Here is a 26,362-nt window from a genome sequence, read left to right as displayed (position 1 = left end):
ATATACATGGTACCTTGTTGCAGTCAGATCATCGATTGTGGTTAATTGGAACACGTTGCTATACGTTGCCAATGTTAATACGACATCGTCCCATACCGCTTTAAATACACTTCGCGGCTTCGTAGCAAGCCGCAACTCAAATTAAAACCTGTCACCATAGTTTTACGAGCGATACTTTACTGAAGTTTATTTTACTGCCAAGAATTAATACAATTTCTACTGTATTATGGAGAGGCAAAGTATTATTTACATTACACGAGAGTTTGTATGGAGTATTATAGTAACTATAGATAGGTGCATTGGCAATGTTCCAGCGGTCGCTGCTCGTTCACAAGACCTCTTTTTGTAACATAGAACAGTATAATAAAATAGAGTGGAAATAAAAACAACTTGATTTCATTATCTTGCAAATTCACGATAACTTTCAGATAAAATGTAGTAGCTGATATATTAGGTTTATATAGGAAGTGAATTAATCAAGGAATATCAGTGAATGGATTGTATCATGGAGAAAAAGGCGGGTTGGATCACACCGTTCAAGAAACAGGTTTTTTTTTGTTATAAGCTGTTGGCTGCTTCTACTTTTTGTTTTATCTGTATCTGCTACATTACGTTTTGTTATTAATATTTTAAACAGAATGTAAACAATCTTGGCGTGTCTTTTTTATTATTAAAAATTACTTTAAAAAAATATGTCTCATCAAATATATACTAGCAAGGACATAATTATGGTCATTTACAATATTTTGATTTAATAAGTAATTGTCATTATTTTTTAAAAGCGTTTTTCAATTTAAAGACCCGCACGATTGCTTACCCTTTTTCTAATGAAATGTATTTAGATGTGTTTTTGATGCCTATTTGACAATACAGTAGTCAGACAACAGTATGTCTGTATGTATAGCTAAGTATGGAAATTGTATGCCATTGAAATGAAAAGTATGGTTTCTAAATTAGACATTTTGCGAGAGTTTTTACATATTCGCGATCATTTGGCGCGAATGTGGCACAGGTTATTTGTTATTTCATTTAATAAACGAATTTTTAAAAGAAATTAAATAAATTTTGATCATCATTTACATCGTGAATTATTAAATACTTAACACGTTCGCGCGTACGCCCAAAATTTTCGGTCAATGCGATATCGCACAACTTTTTCCATACAATGAGACGTCACGTCATTACAAGTTGAGCTTTGACTGTATACAGAAATAGTTAGCGTTACGGCGCATGCGGGATTAATCGTCACCGTTTATAGACGTTCTACCGTACAACTGATATTGTAATTATACATATTCTTAACAACGTCATATCACGACAATATTATCGAATCGTCAAATGACGTTGTGTCACATAGTGACGTAACATAATACTACAATAACGTAGCAACGTCATATTACGGCAACATGATCGAAACGTCAATTGACGTAGTGTCACAATGCGATGTAACGTTATACTAAAAGAATAAAGCAACGTCATATTACGGCAACAAGATCGAACCGTTAAATGACAAAATCATGCTACATTATAAAATAAGAATATATCAACGTCACATTACGGCAGCCATATCATACTGGCAAATGGCTTTTTCTTGTTTTAAATGGATAAAAAACTGCAAGCACGTAATAAATGCTTCTATGCATGTCTTCGAGGAAGTTCAATCATCTCGAGAAACATTACATGACCCTATATATTGATGACGGGTAGTTTGGATCAGATGCAGACTACAGCCCAGGAAGAGACGAAGGTTCCAGCGCAAGCAGCGTTAGTAACGTCTCCGTAGGTGCACCAATCACAGCAATGCCTTTCCAGCAAGTCGGCCACAAACTATATACCAAAGCAGCAAAGTCTCTGACTCGGCTAGTGTTATAGATAAATCTGTATATGCATCTTCCAGTTCGGACAGTATTTTTGACAATCGTTTGGCACTGAAGCCTAACAAGTATCAAAATAAACAATAGCCCAAGAAGCCAAGGCCAAGACATGACGTACTCGGGAAGTGTGATGATGATACACTAACTATATCGGTATCATCTGAGATTTTAGATAGTCTTATATAGGAATTGACTTTACCTCAGAGATTATCTCACTACCACAAGACCCGCTTGAACTGCAACCAGACATAAGTAGATTTGGAAAAAGCTCTTACACAATAACTTTGCTACCTGAACAGGAATCAAACTGAAAATACCCTAACAGCGTCATTTTTACTCCTTGAACAAGAACCAAGCTCGGAAATTATTGATGATAGTGAGGTTTCACATCCAACACCGCCATATCCTGGAAATAAAGAGGGTAAGTAACTAACTCTCTAATTTTTATCATCGGGAGATCATCCTAGACATCTTCTTTTACTAGATACTGCAGCATCATGCTCTCAGCAACCGGTAATGAATGGTAACGAACTGATACTACGAGATGTATGTCGTAGTTGTAGCTTAGCCAATTTATCTTGTATTTAATTAATGAAATATAAAGAGAAATTGAGCTCGGTCCTTCCCCGGTGCCTGTGCCTGTGGAGATCCTTGATCTGTTTCCATCATTTCATGGTACGGTGTTGATACTGGAGAACTGTCGTTACCGGTTGCTAAGAGCATGATGCTGCAGTATCTAGTAAAAGAAGATGGCTAGGATGATCTCCCGATGATAAAAATAGAGAGCTGGTTACCTTCTTTATTTCCAGAATATGGTGGGTGGTGTTTGATGTGAAACTTCACTACCAATCAATAATTTCAGAACTTGGTTCCTATTCAGGGAGTAAAAATGAAGCTGTCAGGGTATTTTTAGAGTTTGATTCCTGTTCAGGTAGCAAAGTTATTCTGTAAGAGTTTTTTCTAAATCTATGTCTGGTTGCAGTTCAGCCGGGTCTTGTGGTAGTGAGATAGACTCCAAAGTAAAGTCATTTCCTAAGACTCTATTTTAATATTAGATGATACCGATATGTTAGGTCATCCTCATACTTACCGAGTACTTCATGCCTTGGTTTCTTGGGTTGTTGTTTATTTTGATATTTAGTTAGCCAAGTTTAGGTAGCCAAAACTGTCAAAAATACTGTCTGAACTGGAGGATGCGTATACAGTCTCATCTATAACATTCTAGCCGAGTCAGAGTCTTTGCTGCTTGGGTAGTTTGTGGTTGACTTGCTGGAAAGACGTTGCTCTTATTGGTGCACCTACAGAAATATTGCCAATGCTGCTCGCGCTGGAACCTTCATCTCCTCCTGGGTTGTAGTCTGCATATAAGCTAAAACTACCCGTCATCACTATAAGGGTCAGGTGATGTTTCTCGAGATGATTGAACTTCCTCGAAGACTTGCACAGAAGCATTTTTATATGCTCGTAGTTTTTTATTAATCTAAAAGAAAAAAAAGCTCTCAAATCAATTGAGGATAATAATATCTAGCAGTATTATTCATAATACTATCACAGCAAGAACTACACACATATACTTTACGAAATTACTCGTTTAGATGTGAGAAATAGGTCGGTAATTGAGTTAGAACCATAGCATCAAAATTCCCTTAAAACTCACTAAACACAATAAAAAACCCATCCGAGTAAAAGTTTACATCACTAAGAATGTAACATATAACAAAAATACACTATTATTCATACAAAAATATTGAAATAATACTAAAGCTGCGTGGACAGATTCGTTGCTGAATCCACCTGCCGCGACCAGCGCGAGCGCGTCCTCCGTCACGTGAACAGGATGACTGAATGTATAGGCGCGGGAACAAAATACAGCGTCCACCGACGTTGTGCGTCTGTGAGTAGTCACATTTAAGAACGTCGCCTCGCCTCTTTTGGAGTCAAAAAATGTTATACTATGTGGCGCAAGATTTTTGGTAATTTAATATGATACGGCGCAAGGATGGAACTACTGCAATTTATTATGAACACCGAACGTCCGACCACGTAGTTCCTTTAACGTTTTTATAAAGTCTGACGTGATTAGACTATGTGTCACAACGCATAGTACCCTATTTGTCGGATATTGACGGTGGTCACGCGAACGTGTTAAACATAAAATTAGGTTATTAGGTTCCGTTAATATCTTTGATTCCAAGGCGGATCTAATATAGCGTTTAACCTGTCCTCTCCCAGAGGCACAAATTTGTGCCCAAATTCCTTTGATCCTGTTATCCTGGGAGATGACAAATTAAAACACTGAAGTCGACATAGATACTTTTAGTTTAACATTCGAATGTTTATAAACACTAGCATTTAACTGTTAATTAAAACTCTAGATAAACCGGCCGCGTTGCTATAGTCACTGGATAATGTCATTCGCTTCTGCTTTGATTGAATGACATGCATAACATTTCGTTCATTGATACAATCAGCAATATGACATGCAATGTATGCAACTACCTACGAGTATATCACGTTATATGTTGCATGCCAGTTGCCAGTGAATAATTGTTTCCTACTATACTTCGTTTTTTTTTTAAAGAAGGTAAGCGATCTTGACGTGTCTTTTTTTTAAAAACACTTTTGAAAAATAAGTCGAGATTCGATTTCTAGCATTCGAACATGGCGTATGTAGAAAATGTCTAATTTTGCTATTTCTGTTTCTTTGGCTAGTTGAAGTATAATTTTTGCAGCGATTAACCTTAACAGTGAACAGTGATCACAAAATTCTATCTTGCTCTCGTGTCTGGCATTTTTTAATGCGCAAGTTGTCTCCACGTGGTTTCTGGAATTTTACTATCAAGTTGCAAAAACTACAATCACCGTACAACGTCCCTCACAAAGAGAGTTTACCTTGACACTGGCGAAATTGTCCTATTAATTAGGACAGAAAAGCCATATCTTAAAAGAGAAGAAGAAGAAGAAAAATAAGTCACAGCAAGTATATCAAACTACAAGGAAAACTATAACGGTTAAGTTTGCTTGAGAATTATTATTAGTTTAAGAGTAAATAGCAGCCTAAAGTATAAAATGTACCTAAATTTGGAAGATTCCGTATAAAATACGAAATCCTTTGAAAAATATTACTAACCCTATTTTGGGCGTGTTCATCATGCTCTTGGCCGGTTTTTTCCGTGTAGGCTGTCACCATGCCAACTATCAAATACCTATTTGTAGTGATGACGGTCATCTCAGTGATTTCGTAAATTTCCTATTTACCCGCATGCTTGATATGGCAACAATATAATGAGGTGGCCTTGGTTTACCCATCCGTAACGATTTGAGAGCCTATTGAAGATAATAACGATACTATCATTGTATCGGAGTTATAAAACTTAGATATATAACCGGTGTTTAAAAATCACTTTTCGCTTATTTTCACGCACGCCAAAAATATGGAACCAGCTTCCTGGACGGTGTCGGCGGAGCGCTACAGCAGCCCATGCTCTTTTCCCCTCTTATCCATACTATATACTATTATACTATATATACTATATACTATATTATACTATATATACTATATACTATATATACTATATCCATCCATACTAATATTATAAATGCGAAAGTAACTCTGTCTGTCTGTCTGTCTGTCTGTTACGCTTTCACGGCTAAACGGCTGAACCGATTTGGATGAAATTTGGTGAAGAGATAGAATAGACCTTGGGAAGAACATAGGCTATCTTTTATTGCGAAAAAAAGGTTTTAAGGGATTGAAATAGGGGATGAAAGTTAATATGGTGGAAGTTCGTCGCTGTCGAAGATAAAACCATGAAACTTGGCATTTAGGCCCTTAATAAGAAATAAATCGATATTTGTTTGAGCTTTTTTGAAAATTCGACCTGTGAGGGGATGAAATAGGGGTTGAAAGTTTATATGGAAGGTCGTCATTATCGAAGATAAATCGATGAATATTTATTAAACTAGCCATTTGGGCACGTGATAAGAGATAAATAGATATTTGTTCGCACGTTTTTTTAAATTCTTCCTGTGAGAGGGTGAAATAACGGATGAAACTTTATATGGAAGATCGTCATTATTGAAGATAAATCGATGGTTCTTTGTGAAACTTGGCATTTGGACATTATAAGAAATAAATAGATATTTAATTCAAGCGTTTTTGAAATATTTACCGGCGAGGGATGTTAGCAGAGGAAATGATGCAGTGTTAGCAGTGCCCTTTAAGCTCATAGCAAAAAGTACGCAATGTGGGGTTATAATAGATGGCTTATTGACATAGACAGTCAGACATGAAAAATTATGATTTATGCAAAAAAAATCCAAGTTTTTAGGACAGCCGGAAGTGCCCTATAACTTTTTCTGTTAAGGCAATTTGTATGGACACACCTTTTTAATGACTGTAGCTTTGATTGCCTTGACTTAGAAGTTTGATTTTTTCACAGATTTCGGGACTATTGACCTGAGTTTAGGGTTTTAATATCAATTCGATACCGATACTCCGCGTGTTTACGAGATAGAGGATCTTGACAGACAGATTTTTTTCCTTTTGAGCTACGGAACCCAAAAATCATTTATTCCGGAGCTTTTAAAATTTCGACCTATAAATATGGGGATGAAAGTTCTTAAGTAATTCCAAACAAATTTACTATAAGTATGTTTATCGGAAATATGTGTAGCTATGCTTAGTAAAAATGCCGTTTAATTATAATCCTACCCTCCTAACTTACAATAAGGACGTAAGGTGTCAAGAGTTCACTATGAGGAATAATAATTAGTCCTTTTGTGTTGGTAGGGTAGAATACACGTCGTATTGCTAAAATGTGGCTACCCGCAAAATATTTATGTTTTACCAAAGAACATGGATGTATGGATGTTCAGTTCAGTTCAGTTCAGTTCAGTTTATTTTATTCAGTAAACTGTGGAAGTATCCTAAATAAATTAAATACTTCCCAAAGTTATTATTCCACGCGGACGAAGTCGCGGGCAAAAGCTAGTTTACTATAAGTATGTTTATCGGAAATATGTGTAGCTATGCTTAGTAAAAATGCCGTTTTAATTATAATCCTACCCTCCTAACTTACAATAAAGGACGTAAGGTGTCAAGAGTTCACTATGAGGAATAATAATTAGTCCTTTTGTGTTGGTAGGGTAGAATACACGTCGTATTGCTAAAATGTGGCTACCCGCAAAATATTTATGTTTACCAAAGAACATGGATGTATGGATGTTCAGTTCAGTTCAGTTCAGTTCAGTTTATTTTATTCAGTAAACTGTGGAAGTATCCTAAATAAATTAAATACTTCCCAAAGTTATTATTCCACGCGGACGAAGTCGCGGGCAAAAGCTAGTATAAAAATATATGGAAAAGTTTCCGTTCCATACTGGTAGTCTCCTGGGTAAAAGAAGTATTACTTTTTCTATTTAATCCATTGTTTAATTATCTGTAAATAATGGACAAGTATTTTTATCTTTTGTCAATCAAATAAAAACAGTTTTTTATTTGTTAACAAAAGATAAAATAAAATAATAACTGTTTTTTGTTTGAAGATAAAATATAGATAATTAAACAATGGACTTTAGTTTAGTTTAGTATTATTCTATTTATAGAATAATACTTCTTTTACCCAGGAGACTACCAGTATGGTTAATTTTCTGTGGCACAACGGAAACTTTTCCATATAAACAGAAAGAAAAAAACATTTATTCATGACAACATGGTCTTTAATCTCGGTACTAGTTTGAAGTCGGTGCCTCAGCACGTGCCAGCAAAGGGATTGGAGCCCAATATATACTATAGGTCCACTCCTGCTGGCTCGTGTTAAGGCACCGACTTAAAATTTTTTGCTTTTAAGTTGTTTCGGCGGTTTTTTGTTAAAAAGTTTTTATTTTATACATTTTTTCCACCGTTGGGGTAATCCAATAAAAAATAATTATTAAAATCGGACTACTCTGTAAAAAGTTATGCCTGGTCATGCATTATGTACAATCAGTGACTGATCAATCAATCATCCCCTGTTTTCCTACCCTTAGGGTAGAATTTTTTTATCAAATTAAAATGGGACCACCCTCGGGGTATACACTTTCCAATAAAAAAATAATTATCGAAATCGGACTACTCTGTAAAAAGTTATGCGTGGTCATGCATAAAAAAATATATACGCGTCAACTTGAGAGCCTCCTCCATTTTTTGTCGGTTAAAAAAATGACAAGTGCGTCAAAGTTCGGGTGGGCATAACGTCACGCCGTAGTTAAAAAAGGCTTTAGCACCATTCTTTTTTATTGACAAAAGAAAAAATATTTTTTGTTATTTTTGGACAATCTGACGGAATATTTAATTAGAATTCTTAGGACAATTGCCTATAAGGTAAATGGTAAATTTTTGTGTCAGAACGGATTTTTTTTAACCGTTTAAATTGATCCGGCTTTTTGAACTACTAAGACATCGATTAACTCAGCATTTAGGTACGTAGTGAAGTAAAATTTTGCTATAAAACAATATTTGACTTAAAATTAATCTGGAATAATTAGGTAGTGGTTAGTTCGACTGGGTTGTTGTAAATTTTCATCAGGATTTTTTTAATTGTGGTTAACAAATGTTTCAAAGAGTACGCGTGTGGTAAAGGTGACTAACGCTTTGAACAACAAAATCAACAAAACGTGGTCAAATTATGTGACATAAGTAGCTGCAAGTCATTCATTTATTCATGCTCCCTCCGATGTTAGTAGTGGTAGTTTCAAGGATGGTAAAAATTAAAAACAGCACTGCAGCATTAACAAGCAGGTGAGTAAATATTCATCGCAAGTCTTTTACTTATAAATATTAATGACAGCACTTTGTTCTATTTGATCAGTGGCGGCGTAAAGGGGGGGCGTAAACCTATTTAAAGACATATTTTTGTAAAATATATTATACAAATAAGAAACGCATTCGTATCACTTGCGTCGTAAATGCGCGAGCGAGCGCGTCACGTGAGCGATCCGAGGCAGTGCGCGGCAACCCCTGAACAAATAGCACACTCTAGGGGTCCGAGACATCTACTTGTAGCGGAGAACAAAGTCGCGGGAGTGAGCCGCGCGCGCCTGCTCTTAATCGGAATACAATTGCGACCGAAGCTCTATCAATTATTGTACCTATTATCTGTGTTGTACGATGGGTACTGAAACATAGTTTGCTCTTTGAATTATCAAAGAGCACGATAATAATTACGAACATTTCGATAAAATTCAATGGAAAAACATTATTCGTTGCAATGCACTAAAAGAATTTCTTTGCTCACCCGCGACCTTATAAGGTAAGGTAGGTAAGGTAATGTCGCGGGTAAGCAAATAAATTCTTTTAGTTCATTGATATGGACCTCTGCAAAGTACAATCCGTGAGCTCTTAGGAAAACCTTCGGGTTTTTTTGGGAGAAATCGGAAGGATTCGTGTAGCAAAAAATGACAATTGTCTTTTTGACTTATTTAGTAGCAATCCATCACGCTTAAGAGCGATCTCTTCCAGGCAACCTTATTATGTTTTGAAACAAGAACTATTTTTCCTAGTCGATATTTATTTGTCGACTTGTCGGTAAATCTTGACATGAGATTAAAGCTATGTCAAGGTTTGCGTTACAATTGTAGTGTTTCGTGACTAACATACGCGTATTTTCAAAATGGCTCTGTATGAAAGTACCTAATAGTCGCACCTGTCAGTGTAGTGAAATAGAGCCCTGTATAAATGCAGATGTATGACAAAAATTAAGTAGAATAAATTAATCCAGCAGCAAGTAAGATATAAGTTTTCAAATTAAACAAAGCTGTTAACATAGGATTGTAAAACATCAACTCGCATCTGGAGTAATCGGGTAAATTACAATGATGTTTATAGAAGTTACGCTAAACCAAAGCCCAGTGTAATTTAAGACATCGGTTACGACGTTAATTCTGGCGTTAGTTCAGTCTTTCATTCTGGTAAGAATGACGAGAGATTTAACGTTAACCTTTACGGACTGACGGACGGATGGTTCGGACTGATGAAAATTAAATGTATAACTTTTAATCATATTCGTCGATCCATTTTGAATGACAGAACGATGGATTGAAATGACGCCAGAAATGAGCGAGTAACCGATGTCTAAGTCTTCTGCTTCCATAGTATTTGTTTGACATAAGCAAACGCATTCAAGATGTGTACGACAAAATCCTTAACGATGGTCACACACACGGAATCCCAATCTTTTGTGGTGACACATCTTTCTGTCCAACGGAGGATGAGAAAAGAAAGAGAATAAGTAAATGCGACCTGTGATGACCTGGTTCACGGTGGATGCAAGCCGCTTCCAACCGAGGCAACTGGAGGTCTATGGGGGGGCCTATGTCCAACAGTGGACGTCCTGTGGCTGATGTGATAATGATGATGAAGTAAATGCGCTTACTAGTGTCCGCGTGTTAACAATACGCCGCAGGTCATACGGACGCCCTTCCGCGCGAAGAAATCAGTAGATAAAAGTTTTTTAAAGAACATCAAGGCATTTTTTTATGAAATTATACTTATTACCTATGAATAAAAAAATAACAAAAAATGGAACCGACTACAAAATCCTCGAAAAGATTTTACTAGCACTAGGTACCTACTAGCTCGAAGTCGGTGCCTCAGCACGAGCCAGCAGGAATGGAACAATAGTCGCCTACCTCACCTACATACTATGGGTTTCAATCCATCCTGCGGGGTCGTGCTGAGTCACCGACTTCGAGCTAGTAAGTACCTCATCATCCCAGCCTATAAACGTCCCACTGCTGGGCACAGAAAACATACATAAAAAAACATACATAAAAAAAATACAAACATTGGAACATAGAAACTCCTCCTTTTTTGAAGTCGTTTAAAAATATACCTATTAAAACGTATTATTACCTACCATATATGAGAAATTTTCTAATTAACTAGGAGTGCGTTAAACAATAAGGCCTCTAAGTCTAATTGAAATGATGTCAACAGGTTTTACTACGAAACTCGAAAACCGAAGTTCGTCTCGCATCGCCCCTTTCACTTGCGTATTAAATGACTTGAGCGTGAGCGGGACGGCAACATACGAAGTTCGAGTTTTGCACTTCGTAGTATGGGGCCAGATTGAAAGATTGCAAATTACTTACTTGTCATTACGCACCGATAATCTGAGATAGCTAGTGAGCAAACAGTAGTAATTAAATGATACTGATACTATATGCTTTAAACGTGCGTTTGAAGTGTACCTACTTGTCAAATAACAGACAATACAATACAATGACTATTATTGTACACCAGTGTATTGTACACCATTGTGTCTTGCTCGCTAATCCTGCCGTGAAGCAGCAGTGCTTGCACTGTTGTATTTCGGCGTGAAGAGTAAGACAGCCGGTGAAATTACTGGCACGTGAGGTATCCCATCTTAGACCTCTAGGTTGGCAACGCGTCTGCAATACCCCTGGTGTTGCAGATGTTTATGGGCGGTGGTGATCTCTTACCATCAGGAGACCCACTTGCTCGTTTGCCATCCAGTCGAATAAAAAAAAAAAAACAGAAATATTAAGCGATACCAAAAACAGGTACACAGAAAGAAAACTACAAGGCAAACAATAGGCGGCCTTATCGCTTAAGACCGATCTCTTCCAGGCAACATGAAAAAAGGAAAATTCAAAGACTCCATCATTTTTAAAAGTTGCTGAACTAATGTTGTTCAGATTGTGACGAGGACTTTATGTTTTAATTTTTTGCTCGTATTACAGGCCACACCCGTTTATGTATTATTACGTGCTGCACTGCCGCTGCGTGTAGAAACCTTAATCTTACACCGGCACCGGCTTCTGCTTGTTGTTGTACACAAATCATTTTTATCAGCATCTGTAATGTTATCGGCATCGGCATCAGGGTTGATTTGCAGTCCGATAGGTTGACTATATCGAGGATTAAACACTCCACTCGTGCATTTTACAACATACGTAATACAACCTTGAGTGTAATCTTAACTGTTTAGTACATTGTCCGTCAATGCGATTCCTGTTTAGTTTACGTATATATAAGTAAATATTACTTGCAATGTACATGTTACATGCAAACAGCAGTAAATTTTAAAGCACCCTTAACCTTATAGTTATTATATTGCCCACAATAGAGAGACTTTCTCACCACTTGGATGTTATAGTTAGCTAGTTAATTAGTTAGAATAGTTACTCGCTAACTCCAGAGGGGGCACACTTAAAACGTCACTTTTTTACGGGCACTTCAGCGCCTCTGTTATGAGATGCTAAAACGAAATTGACATAAATATGTCAAACGTCGTCTTGGCAAAGAGAAATTAAGCTCAGCTTAGATCTGGAAGAAAAATTGTGCAAGTTGTATTACGTTGCTCGTCTCGACTGACAAAGTGACCACCTCAAACTCGTTTGTCGTTTGCTTTACTTACGGCCTCGAGATGTAATGCAACTTGCACAATTTTTCTTCAGGTCTAAACTGGGATTTATGGACGTTAAGTTTGTTGTGTGCGTGCATGTGCATGTGTGTGTTATGTCAAATTTCGTTTTATGTACACCCGCGAGATAGCGCTTACGCGCTACCATACATGCAAATCTGGCAATAGAGTTGCCACTCTTTTTCTACATAGGTACTTATACTCTTTGCTAACTCATTGAAACCAGTCTTCCGCGGAAACTTTGCACATTGACAGGATTCAAAATAGCCTACAATAATATTTCTTTTGGTGTGGATAAATAACAAAAATAAATAATTAAAAGAACTAATTTTAGTTTTATGTTAATTTATTTGTGATTTAATTTCCCGCTTTTTAGTGTAACTTGCGTTACATGAAGCGTTAAGGCGTTCTAAGGGGGAGCCTTGGTTTTGCAATGGGCGTCTTCCAGATCACTGAAAAAAAGGATAGCTGAACTAGTTTGGCTACTTGACGTTTAGCCAAAATTTACTAATTAGGATCAAAAATAATGCTAATATTGCAAAACTGGTTTTGTAAGACATCACCTAACTTTTAGCTACTAGTAGGCCTTAGTTTTGTTAACCCCCACAAGAAGAGGGGTGTTATAAGTTTGACCGCTATGTGTGTCTGTGTGTCCGTGTGTGTGTCTGTCTGTGGCACCGTAGCTCTTAAACGGGTAAACCGATTTGAATGCGGTTTTTTTTATTTGAAAGCAGGGTTTCTAGCGATGTTTCTTCAACATGTTTTATCAAAATCGGTTCAGCCGTTTTTGAGATATTGAACTTTCCAGTGACAATGTCGGGGGTCTTCCAACTTTTTGTTGGTTAGGTTATAGTCACTCAAGTTATGTACGAGTATGTTACAAGTTACAAGCAATTTTTTTTTTTTAATAATAATAATAATAATAAAATTTATTTATTCAGATAACTAGAAGGTTATTGTTAGCAAATATATTTTATTCAGTGTCATGAATCTAACTTAACAAATAAATAAAATGTCTTCTTCCAGTGCTTCGTGACGGCAGGAGTATGTCTGAACATGTCGTCCCATGGAATCGTGATGGGATTCGCCGCCATCTTGCTGCCCCAGCTGGAGCGACCAGGCTCCGCCATCCCCATCGATAAGGATTCCGGCTCCTGGATAGGTAGGTAACTATTTTACTATCAAATTCATTTCTCATTATTCCAACCATTTGAAAACAATCCTATGTATATGTGTGTGTCTGTCTGTCTGTCTGTGTGTGTGTGTTGTATGTTAATTACTCGTTCATGTTAAAACGGGCGGGTGGACGGATTTGACAGTGCCGGTTTTAGCACTTCCAGCGCCCTGGGCGAGATTTCCACGGTGCCCCCAACTTTTGGGAATTTTCTAGAAGGTATACGCTTCAGGCCCCCTTTTAAGTCCAGCGCCCTGGGCGGTCGCCCCACCGCGCCCGGCCCTAACGCCACTACTGGATTTGTATGAAATTTGGTATGCATTAGCTGGACGTATCTATTCCAGAATAACACAAGCTATTTTTTAATCCCTGACGCAAAAAAGGGTGTTTATATTTGACCGCTATGTGTGTCTGTCTGTGGCACGGTAGCTCTTAAACGGGTAAACTGATTTGAATGCGTTTTTTTATTTGAAAGCAAGTTGTCTAGCGAAGGTTCTTAGACATTTTTTATCAAAATCAGTTCAGCTGTGTTTGAGATATTATACTTTAAAGTGATAGACTGAGAGGTGGCAGGAATTTTTAAAACGATCATGGAAACGGTTAGACTCATTTTTATGTGTTGTAGAGTGGTCTGCTGATGTGAATAATTTTGGTCTGCCTGCTCTCAGTGGGTGCAACTTTGAGATATAGCGCATAAAAGAGGCTTTATTGTTGCGAAAAAAAAACGATAACAGAAATGGTTAGTTTTAGTACATATTCAAAGTATGGCGTCTCCGCATGTGAAACGAATTGGTCTGCCTGCTCTCAGTGGTTGCATTTCGGAGCTATGACGCGCGCAAGTCGCTTTATTGTTGTGAAAAAAAAACGATAAGGGAAATGGTCAGTTTTGGAACCAATTCCAAGTATGACATCACCGCCGCTGAAACAAGTTGGTCTGCCGGCTCTAAGTGGTTGTATTTCAGAGCTATGATGCTCGCAAGATGCTTAATTGTAAAGAAAATTCAAGGTAATGGTAATCAATAAAATAAATCTCAGAGACCGTTAGTACTAGAAAGCTGTAATTTGGTATAAATATACCTATCTATCACGCCAACAAAGTGGTAAAATAAAAAAAATAAAAAAACATTTTTTAGGGTACCTCCCATAGACATAAAATGAGGGTGATTTTTTTTTTCTCAACTAACCCTGTATTGTGGGGTATCGTTGGATAGGTCTTTTAAAACCAATGGGGGGTTGCTAAAACGATTTTTCGATTCAGTGATTTGTTTGTGAAATATTCAACTTTAAAGTGAAAACTTTCATCAAATCGAGCGTCTCCCCCCTCTAAAATCTAAACCGTTGGGTGGAAAAATTTGGAAAAATTAAGGATGGTAGTAAGTATATGAAATTCACAAGAAATATTATAACGACTAAGATTGTTTGAGAATTTGTAGTAGTTCAAGAGTTACTAGCAGCCTAAGGTATAAAACATACCTAAACTTGGAAGATTCCGTACACAATACGAAATCCTTAGAAAAATATTAAGTACTTGATTTTTTCCTAATGGCTACGGAACCCTTTCTGGGACGTGTCCGATACGCTCTTGGCCGGTTTTTGTTAATTCAACTTACTTGTATAAGAAGTCTTCTCTAAGAAGTTTGGCTAAGTGCCACTTGCAAGCGCATGAACGACACCGTCGGAGTTAAAGCGTCGTGAAATCAGGAATCTATTACGAAATCCCCATCTATGTTACCAAAGCTGATTACACTAATTATAACTGATTGCCGCAGATAGTCGGGCTCTCAGATTATCGCGCTTGGTTATAAGTCACAGCGCCGTCTCAGTTCAAAGTCGTGGAGGTTTAGCCTTCACCTTAGCTCTCCACTCCTGTCGGTTAGCGGCCTCGTTCTTCCACTGAGACGGCACTATGGTGCAACTTTTCATGGTCTTCTTTAACACGTCCTTATACCTCAAAACTTGTCCGCCATGCTTACGCTTGCCATCCTCAAGTTCTGACCAGAAGACGCGCTTCGTCACCCGCTGCTCTGACATTCGCGTAACGTGTCCGCACCACCGAAGTGGTCGCCGCATGAGGTAGGACTCAATGCCACCTACCTACATTGGCTCTGCGCAGCACTTCGGTATTCCGCACATGATCAGACCATTTGATCCTTCAAACTTTTCGGAGGCATCTTAGGTGGAGACGGTCTAGCATGCGGATGTGCCTGTGTACACAGAGATCTTTGTGACTAGTTTAAGGTCATGCGAACAGAAAACCTTGAAATCCAACTTACCGAATGCTGCAGCTGCAGCTCCGATTCGGCTGTTAATCTCGGCGTCAAGGTCACACACACACGCGCTAGCACACAACCTTGCTTCACCCCACAGGTAACGGGTAAGAAGTTTGATTGTTCACTGTCGAGAGCGCCGCAGCACTGCATGTCGTCATGCAGGAGTCGGAGAAGTCTCACAAAGTTTTCTGTGCATCCTATCTTACTGTGTACCACCCATAGAGCTTCTCGAGGGACACTATCAAAGGTTTTCTCGAGATCGACGAAGCAGATGCACATGCGGCGGCTTTGCTCTCTGTTCTTTTCCTGTAATTGCCGCAGTGACAAAATAGCGCCCAGATTAACAGCCAAATCGGAGCTGCAGCTGCAGCATTCTATAAGTTGGATTTCAAGCTCTTCTATACGCATGATCTTAAACTAGTCACAAAGATCTCTGTGTACATGTCCATGGTCGTTTCTAACTTATTGTACTCTGCTGAAGCGTGGATGGTGTATCGCAGGCACATCCGCATGCTAGACCGTTTCCACCTAAGATGCCTCCGAAAACTTTGAAGGATCAAATGGTCTGATTCGTGTGCGGAATACGGAAGTGCTGCGCAGGGCCAATGTAGGTGGCATTGAGTCCTACCTCATGCGGCGACAACTTCGGTGGTGCGGACACGTTACGCGAATTAGTTCGAATGCCAAACTGAGTCTCAGGCAATATCTTTTCAGAAAGTTCCTTAAGGCGGTTCATTAGGACTCGGGCAAATATTTTCCCAGGGACTAACATCAGAGAAGTACTCCTTTGTTCTTATATAAGACTTTCAAGGCTGATGGGACTCTCTTCTCTCCACATCAGCTGAAAGAGCTCCCATACGGCCGTATGCAATTCCTCAACGCCGTATTTGAGCAGTTCACCCGGTATAAAATCAATGCCGACCGCTCGCTTATTTTGTTGTTGCTTAATACTTAGCAAGAACAATCTTGCTTTGTCTCAGCGGCTAGTCCAGCTTTATGTCAATAGGAAGTTGGGAAATTGAGCAGAGAGTTGAAATGTTCTGCCCATCGCATCAGCACTTCTTCCTTACCTTTAAGAAGGCCTTCGCCACTAACGGCTTAATTTCACCATAGAACTTCCCTAGCTGATTAGTATTTGCAAGCCACTGCAAATAGCGAGCTTTGTCTTGCCATCACTTGTCTTTTGTTTCCCGAGCTAGTCTGCGTAGCTCCAGGTCACTACTTTTGATCTTCACCATACTGTATGGATTGGTACCCCTGTGCTGCCGTAGAGGACGTCGGTTATCAATCGCCTTTCTAAGGACTCCATCATTCTCATCAAACCAATCCTCGTGTTTTGGTTTTGGACTTTCAGACCTCAATCAGCATCAAGATCGCCATGATCTTATTAGAAAGAAGCAACGCAGCAATCAAGAGTCATAGTATATTTTCCTTGATCCCGAGATCCTTAAACCTATCAACGGTTAGAGACGTCGGCTTAGTTCTACCAGATGTACAAGGCAAGGAGGATGGAGGCGGAGACGAAGTTTCGTGACAACAAGCCTATGATCGGTCCAGAAGTGTGCACCACGCATGACACGGGTGATTAGGACTTGGGAAACATCTCTTTGGCGTACGATGGCATAATCTATCAGATGCGTGTTTGGACCTTGGATGCATCCACGTGTTTTAATGCTTAGCGGGAAGTCTGAACATTGCGTTTGTAACTGCAAGATGAAATTGTGCACAGAAATTTAGTAGCAGCTGTCAGTTATCGTTCATTCTGCCTACTCCGTGTCTACCTAGAACATTAGGCCATGCAATAAAGTCCTGTCTGACTCTGGCATTGAAATCACCCAACAGAAGGATCTGCTCCCTGGGTCGTACACTCTCCATACAGTGACTCCACGGAGCTTATCCAACATACAACATGATAACATTAAGGTAGTTGTTGTTATCCAGGTGGAGGCGCAAAGTGATCACGCGGTCCGAGATGTGCACCGGATTCTCTTGTAACTTCTTAATGAGTTGATTCTTGAACCGCAAATCCTACGCCTGACCTTCGCGGCTCGGACGAGGCGAGTCCTTTCCAGAAGAATGTGTACCCGCCACCTTGCTCCACAAGCTCACCCTCATCAGCAAGGTGTGTTTCGCTGAGAGCAGCTACATCGATATTATAGCGAGAGAGTTCCCGAACTACAATGGCGGTCTTTTGCTCTGGGCAGGCGTTGTCATTACGATCAAGAAGAGTTCGCACGTTCCATGCACCAAATCTCATTTCCGATTGATTTATAGTATTATTATTATTTATTTTATTTCGATCACGTGTTTTAAGATGCGAAGGCAGTCGCGGTTACACTACACCTTCCGTGTGTTTGGCGTGAACTTTTTTCAGGGCACCTTTTCTAGCCCCTTCCAAGGCTAAGCAAAGAGAGCAGTACCACCCTTAATAGGGCTGCTCTGATGCTCCGGGTGCTGCCGAACCCTCTCAGTCCCCCCAGTGCAGAACGAAGCGACCACGGTATCATACAACACCCCCAGAGCCGCCCACGTGTTGGCCTCAGACAAAGCCCGGTTGCATCAAACCAAAACCTTTCTACTTCAGCCATTCGCCGTGGGACTTTGTTGCTTCTAATATTTGTATAAATTAATACGGACTCTTTAATATGAGGATTACAAAGAAAAATCAAGTAATCGTGAAATCAGGAATCGATTACGAAATCCCCATCTTTGTTACCAAAGCTGATTACATTATATTATATAAGTAAGTTGAATTAATAAAAACCGGCCAAGAGCGTATCGGACATGCCCAAGAAAGGGTTCCGTAGCCATTACGAAAAAATCAAGTACTTAATATTTTTCTAAGGATTTCGTATTGTGTACGGAATCTTCCAAGTTCAGGTATGTTTTATACCTTAGGCTGCTAGTAACTCTTGAACTACTACAAATTCTCAAACAATCTTAGTCGTTATAATATTTCTTGTGAATTTCATATACTTACTACCATCCTTAATTTTTCCAAATTTTTCCACCCAACGGTTTAGATTTTAGAGGGGGGAGACGCTCGATTTGATGAAAGTTTTCACTTTAAAGTTGAATATTTCACAAACAGATCACTGAATCGAAAAATCGTTTTAGCAACCCCCCATTGGTTTTAAAAGACCTATCCAACGATACCCCACAATACAGGGTTAGTTGAGAAAAAAAAAATCACCCTCATTTTATGTCTATGGGAGGTACCCTAAAAAAATTTTTTTTAATTTTTTTTATTTTACCACTTTGTTGGCGTGATAAATAGGTATATTTATACTAAATTACAGTTTTCTAATACTAACGGTCTCTGAGATTTATTTTATTGATTACCATTACCTTGAATTTTCTTTACAATTAAGCATCTTGCGAGCAACATAGCATACAACCACTTAGAGCCGGCAGACCAACTTGTTTCAGCGGCGGTGATGTCATACTTGGAATTGGTTCCAAAACTGACCATTTCCCTTATCGTTTTTTTTTCACAACAATAAAGCGACTTGCGCGCGTCATAGCTTCGAAATGCAACCACTGAGAGCAGGCAGACCAATTCGTTTCACATGCGGAGACGTCATACTTTAATATGTACTAAAACTAACCATTTCTGTTATCGTTTTTTTTTCGCAACAATAAAGCCTCTTTTATGCGCTATATCTCAAAGTTGCACCCACTGAGAGCAGGCAGACCAAAATTATTCACATCAGCAGACCACTCTACAACACATAAAAATGAGTCTAACCGTTTCCATGATCGTTTTAAAAATTCCTGCCACCTCTTAGACTATGACGATGTCGGAGGTTTTTGACTATCAAAATAATTATCCAAACATCCTCATTGGATCGGGATTAAATCTTAGTAGTATAAATTTGGTGCGAGCGTTTTAAATACGTTACCCATTGAAATCCACCATTTAATTTCTGGGAATACCTTGGGAATGTACTAAAATCCCGGAATGTCAATTCAACTGCCGGATCTATGGAATACTATGGATAACGCATGCTGGGGGTAAAGTCTAATTATTACAAGTTTTTTAACAAGCTTTTATCTAATTTCACTTGTCCCGTTGTCTGTCTGTCTGTAGTCAAATCTTGCAAGTTAAATTCGACCAATTTCCAGTAGTTTGGATTGACTTGAAATTTAGAATACTTATAAAATAAATAAAATAAAAGAATATTTATTCACAAAGCCAAAAATATAACATAACAAAATACAAAGAAAGAAACAGATAAAAAATAATTTGTGAAGAGGTAAAGGACTCGGCAGAGCTGCTGGTTTTCGGTCCTCACCTTGAAGAAGGAAATGGTAGTGTGGCTGACAATAAGCAAAACACTACCTAAAACATAATAAAAAAAAGAAAAAGAAAAATCAATTCAATACCTACTACCTACCTATTTTAGTACAGTACATTTACATCTATATAATAAAAACAAAGTCGTGTTAGTTACACCATTTATAACTCAAGAACAGCTGGAACAATTTTTTTATGTAGATTGCGTGACAGTACAATAATCTGGTAGGACGGAACTCTTCAACGGTTAATGGCATCGACTTGAAATTTGGTATGCAAATTTAGTTTGGGTGACAGTCAACAAAAAGTAGGTACAGTCAGCAAAAAAAAGCTTGTATTAAAAATGTTTTTTTTTACCAAAAACTTACTTGTAATCCTTTCATTCAGAATTTTTCAATGTGTTCTCGAAACATCGTACTCGTATACATAATAAGTATTACACCTACAGTAGTCTGTTCATATTTATTAATTTCTGAGTAATTGGTTGTCTGGAAGAGATCGCTTTTTAGCGATAAGACCGCCTATTGTCTACCTGTTTTTTTTATTTTTGTAATGTCACTGTACCTACTGCTTGGTGATTAATAAAGAATATTTGTATTGTATTATGTATAGCTAATTAAATTATTTATCCCAGCCTATATTACAATGTCCCACTGCTCACTCTCCACTTGCTCTCACAATGGCTTGGGCCGTAGTTCCCACGCGGGCCCAGTGCGGATTGGGAACTTCACACACACCATTAAATTGCTTCGCTGGTTTGTGCAAGTTTCCTCACGATGTTTTCCTTCACCGTAAGGCTCGTGGTTATTTTCAGTGGTGCGTGCCGGGGTTTGAACCCACGATCCTCTGCTTGAGAAGCGAAAGCTAATTAATGTAGAGGTAATATATTAATTTTAAAATTGCTATGCCCCAAGAATGCATCATAATTTATATATTTTTTGTAAAATTTTATTAATTTAGCATCTTAATTTTATCTCCTTTGACGATCTTAGCACTTCGATCGACAAGTATGACACCAATAAAGATAACTTTGCACGACATTTACGTAATCCATTGCGTGGTTTCAACTGCAACGAATTCTATTATCTCTTTCAATGACGTTTATCATTTCAGTATTCAGTAGCAACACCTTTTATGTAAAATTATAAAAAATGTGGCCCTGTTGGGGCGTGCGTGGCAATTTTAAAATTTGCATTAGATCATATACATAACATATTATGCTACTAGCGTAAATCATTAGATACAGCAGTTGAATTGAAATTCCGGGATTTTATTAAATTCTCGTGGGAATTCCCTAAAATTACATCGTGGTTTTCATTGACGTTACATTTTAACAACCATGCCAAACTTCATGACTCTAAGCCCAGCGGTTGTTATTTCAAGATTTTATCCCTATCCCGTGGGAATATCGGGATAAAAAGTAGCCTAGATGTGTTATTCAATTTTTAGGGTTCCATAGACAAGGAACCCTTTTTTGAACATGAAACTGTTGTGAATATGTTTAATAACAAGGAACCCTTGCCTTGTCCACCCGTTTGCGGCTTAGCTTAGAGACCGCTAGTGCTAGAAAGCTGTAATTTTGCATGAATATACTTGTTAACTGCGAGTATGTCGACAAAGCGGCCAAAGAAAAAAAAAACTTAGGTATTTAGGTAAACATGTAAAGTAAGGATAATTTTTTTGAAAGCTATAATTGGAAAGGTCTTTGAAAAATATTGTACGTGTGGTAAAACAATTTTTCTCTTTTTTTTAAGGGTTGAGGGAGGGAAATAATAAGTTCTACAGCACTAATCGCTCGCTTGACAATATACAATTCGTTAATAAAATCACACTTAGATTATTTAATCGAAATATGGGGACCTGCTGCCAAAACAAACCTACAAAAATTACAAAGATCTCAAAACAAATCAATAAAGACCCTATTTAAATATGAAAGAAAGAATGAAAAGAAAGAAAGAAAATAATTTATTTATAACAGCAATGACACATAATAAGTAAAAATAACAATAGGAAATGTTGCCGCTATAAAAAGGTCCCGGCTCAGGCATATCGCTGGTTGAAAACCAGCACTGGTCTTCCGCCGAACACCCAATTACTATACAAGAAAGTAGAACTGTTCAACATAAGACAGTTATACACATACTCAATATGCATTTTCGTAAAAAAGATCCCAACAAATAAAATACATTCAGACATCTCTTTCACACAACGAAAATTCAAACACTACTTAAGAAATACAAATAAGTTAAAACTGCGAAAAAATAGAACGGGCTACGGTAAAAGTAGCATAATGTATGAGGGGGATCGGATTTATAATGAATTATCAAATAATGTGAAAGATTGTGAGTATCTCAGTATTTTTAAAACCAAATTGAAACAACACACATTTATAACACTGTGTAACTTCAATAAATCTCCAACGGTCATGCTGAAATGTTTAATTTTAAGGAATGATATTATGTAAGCTCATTTTAAGTGAACTGTATTGTTCTTATGAGTAAATAAAGCATCTCTAAACCTAATTTCCAGTTAATGCAAGTATCCCCCTCCACAAACTGAATTACTGGCTTGAAAAATCTGAAAAAAATCATGATAGTAGACTATTAACACCTAGTATTTATATAAAGGCAAACTATCAGAGCCTAGTAGGCTTATAATAATCGATCAAAACTTCATATTAAATATTTACCGCATATATATTATTTAACATGGATCCCGGTTTTATTTTAATGACTCTCACTTGCTCGTTTGCCTTCCAGTCGAATAAAAAAAAATGAGAGGGAGGAAAACGAGCAAGCGGGTCATCTGATGGAAAAAGATCACCATTGCTCATGATAATGAAGTTTCCTTTCTGTTAATTTCAGCCTCAATCCTGGGATTCGCATTGGTCGCTGGCAACTTCGTTGTGCCGTCTGTCATGGCCAACTACGGCAGAAGGACAGCCAATCTCGTCTCCATTGCCCCCATGCTTGTCGGCTGGTTCTGTGTCCTTGCCGCTGGCAGCGTCGAGATGCTCCTCGCCGCCAGGGTCCTCCAGGGCATGTCCATGGGCATGAGCTCCTCCCTCGGACCTGTACTCATCGGAGAATACGCCAGCCCTAAGAATAGAGGAGCTTTCTTAACCCTCATATCCTTATGCATAGCGTCAGGTGTCTTAATAGTCCACACCATGGGCTCGTTCATGACCTGGCAACATACAGCCTTAGTCTGCGCCATTATAGTCTTCATAGATTTACTAATAGTGATATACTCACCAGAAACGCCCAGTTGGTTAGCGGACCAGGGAAGGTATGACGAAAGCAAAAAGGTCTTCAGATGGCTGCGAGGTGACGGCGAAGAAGAAGAGTTGCAGGCGATCATAGAGACCAGTATGATAGTGAGAGAGTCGAAGGCTGAGATAAGCTCATCGGAAAGTTTCATTAACAAGGTGAAAAGAAACACTGCGTATTTCAGGATGACGGTCACAAAGAAAGAATTCTACAAACCTATTTTCATCATGATGCATATTTATACGTTAGGACAATGGTCTGGTGCTAACATCTTAGCGGCGTACACAATAACTGTATTTAATAATGTGGTTGGACCAGGTGCTAACGTTGCCTTACTAGTAATTTCTTTAGGAGTCCAGAGGATCATCTCCAATACTGTAGCTGTATTCGTTATAAAGAAAGTTAAGAGACGAACAATGTTGCTGGGCACTGTGGCTATCAACATATTCGCATATCTTTCCACGGCTGCCTATACTTATGGGAAAGCGCACAATATGCTTCCATTTGACCATCCCATGTTAGGGATCTTGTTAGTTCACATCCACATGTTCTCAATAGCAACTGGCACTGTTCCTCTGCCATTCATCATAGCTGGAGAACTATTCCCTCTCCAATACAGAAGCTTAGCAGGAGGGATCAGCGTTTTGTTTTTGTCAGGGAACCTCTTCATTACAATGAAGACCATGCCGCAAATGTTTGCGACGTTGGGGCTGTATGGAGCTTACTGTATATATGCCGGTGTTGTTGGCTATTGTCTGGTGATAGCCTGGATGTTCCTCCCTGAGACGAAGGACAGAACTCTTCAGGATATCGAGGATGAGTTCAGGGGTAGACCGCTGTCGCCTGAAGAGGTGAAGTCAGTTCAGTCGTTGACGTCACTGAAACTCTACAATACTGACCGGCGGTGTAGCAATCCTGTGCTATAGTATAGTATAGTTTCGTGTGAGATATTGAACTTTTATGTATTTAATTGTGCTAAGTGCTGTTGTATGAGTAGACAGATGATTGGAATCTGTTTTTGCAACGTCATATTTTTATTAGAAATAAGTTATTTATTTTGTGGAATAATTATATTTTTTAAGTCAACTGCGAATAGGAATCCCTTGTAATAATTATGTCAGCTGAGTATGGAAAGTTTGTACCGAGAAGTCGCGGGAATTGCTTTTTTATGATGTAGGAACTGCCATATAAAAATTGTAAAGCTATGGAGTGTAAAGGGAAAGACCATAAACTCTGTATGTGTGTATATACAGAGTCCTTTAACATAAAAGTGTCCATCAACAGCAAGGGGGCAAATTTTAAAGAAAGAAAAACACTTATTTGTGACATTTACAAAGCAGCGAAAAATGAAACACGGAAATCGAGACAAATCTTGTCACGAAATGGTCCCAACTCAGCATGATGTCAACCTTACGGCCGGCGCTGGTCTTCCATTGGAACCATTTAGATGAGTTCGAAGTAAACACTAACAATTAAGCAAATAATATTAATTAATATAGCTAATTTAGCAATAAAAGCTTTAAATTGAAAATACAAACTGAAATATAGATGCACAGAAAAACCAGAAAAATAAGACCGTCACTGGGAATCGAACCCAGGTCCTCAGTATTCCGTACCGCGTGCTATACCGCTACACCACTGATGGTCCATCAGTTTCATCAGGTTTTACGGGATGACCGTAAAAGTAAAAATTTGGAATTGAAATAAAAAATACAAAAACATTCCAAAAAACCCCAATCTTAATGAAAGCTTTATTTATAACGATAAATATCCACGTTTTCTGACATCAGTTACTTTGGAACAATCTTTACTAAATTAATTCAAACACTTGCTACTCTAGCGCCGCTCTGGAGGGATTTGGAACTGTTATTTGCCGTTTAAAGATGGTCATTTTCACAACTTCAGAGTTTGTCATCGTTCCCTCTACAATCCATATAATTGTATGTATGAGAGGATGCTAGAATAATACGTCCTGATCCTGAATGACATTTCAGTATTAACATAACGGATACTTAAACGATTTATTCATTAAATAATTTATTTAGAAAACAAAGCCAGTATTTTAATTTCATTGTCATCATTATTCAGCCTATATACCAACGTGTCCCAAAGCTGGGCACAGGTTCCCTTTCAGAATGAAAGGACATGGGCCGCAGTCCCAACGCGTGCCCAGTGCGGATTGGAGATAACCAAGGAGCGAAATTTCTCATAGCAAAAATCAAATATCAAAGGGATGAACATAAGTTTTATCGACTGTTCCAGTTATCGATGTTATCGAATCGACTCTTCGCTTGTTATCGCAGTCAACATTATTCTGTAACATTGGCCTCTTTGATAAGCGACTTTCATCTCCATATTAAAATAAAATAAATCGCGTCAACGTCACATATTATGACATTTATGTCGCTTGAGTTTTTCTCAGTCATTCCCGTGTTAATAAATGGTTAATCCTAAAAAAAAACAATTGACAAATGGATAAAAAAACATCCCTTACTTATTTACAATGAAGATTCTTCAACGATATACTGCTCTAAATGTAAAGTTAATTTGAAGCAGCTCAAGCTCTTTATATTTTAATTGTAACTAACTTAAAAAGTGCTATTTTTAAAGTACTTACTATTTTCTGTTTTATTAATTGCTGAAATATTTATCGATAGTCGATAAAACTTATGTTCATCCTTTGACGTTTGATTTTTGCTATGAGAAATTCCGGTCCTTGGAGATAACACACAATCGAATTGCTTCGCAGGTCTGTGCAGGTTTCCTTACGATGTTTTCCATCATCGTAAAGTTCATGGTAAATTTGAAATGCAAATTCGCACATGAATTTAGAATAACTCAGAAATGTGAGCCCGGGTTTGATCCTACGATCATTTGGTTGGGAGGCGATAGGACAATCACTAGACCGCCAAGATTTTTATTACTTAAATGAACCTCGGCCTCCTTTAGATCTTTAGAACCCCACTATGACAAATAGCCATAGACATAACTTTATTAAACGCAAGCCTGTTGTATATATAAAAAAAACTTAAAATAATACACAATTTACAG

The 26,362-nt window shown here is 38.1% G+C and overlaps 1 protein-coding gene across 2 annotated transcripts; it reads left to right on the top strand.

Moving 5' to 3' along the window:
• Positions 1 to 288: 288 nt before the first annotated feature.
• Positions 289 to 26,001, top strand: LOC141438685 (facilitated trehalose transporter Tret1-like). 2 transcript variants are annotated; one of them, XM_074102580.1, is made up of 3 exons: positions 289 to 547; positions 13,328 to 13,467; positions 22,907 to 26,001. In XM_074102580.1, exon 3 carries the CDS (start codon positions 22,960 to 22,962, stop codon positions 24,235 to 24,237), a length of 1,278 nt encoding a protein of 425 aa, XP_073958681.1. In that variant the 5' UTR covers positions 289 to 547; positions 13,328 to 13,467; positions 22,907 to 22,959; the 3' UTR covers positions 24,238 to 26,001. The 2 variants fall into 2 exon arrangements, with proteins under 2 accessions (XP_073958681.1, XP_073958680.1); XM_074102579.1 differs by having other exon boundaries at positions 13,328 to 13,463; positions 22,907 to 25,997.
• The last annotated feature ends 361 nt before the right edge of the window (positions 26,002 to 26,362 follow it).

This window comes from Choristoneura fumiferana, chromosome 19 (assembly GCF_025370935.1).
Source record: "Choristoneura fumiferana chromosome 19, NRCan_CFum_1, whole genome shotgun sequence".
NCBI lineage: Eukaryota > Metazoa > Arthropoda > Insecta > Lepidoptera > Tortricidae > Choristoneura > Choristoneura fumiferana.
Note: the sequence above shows the minus strand (reverse complement) of the source record. Positions and strands in the feature narration are given on the sequence as shown.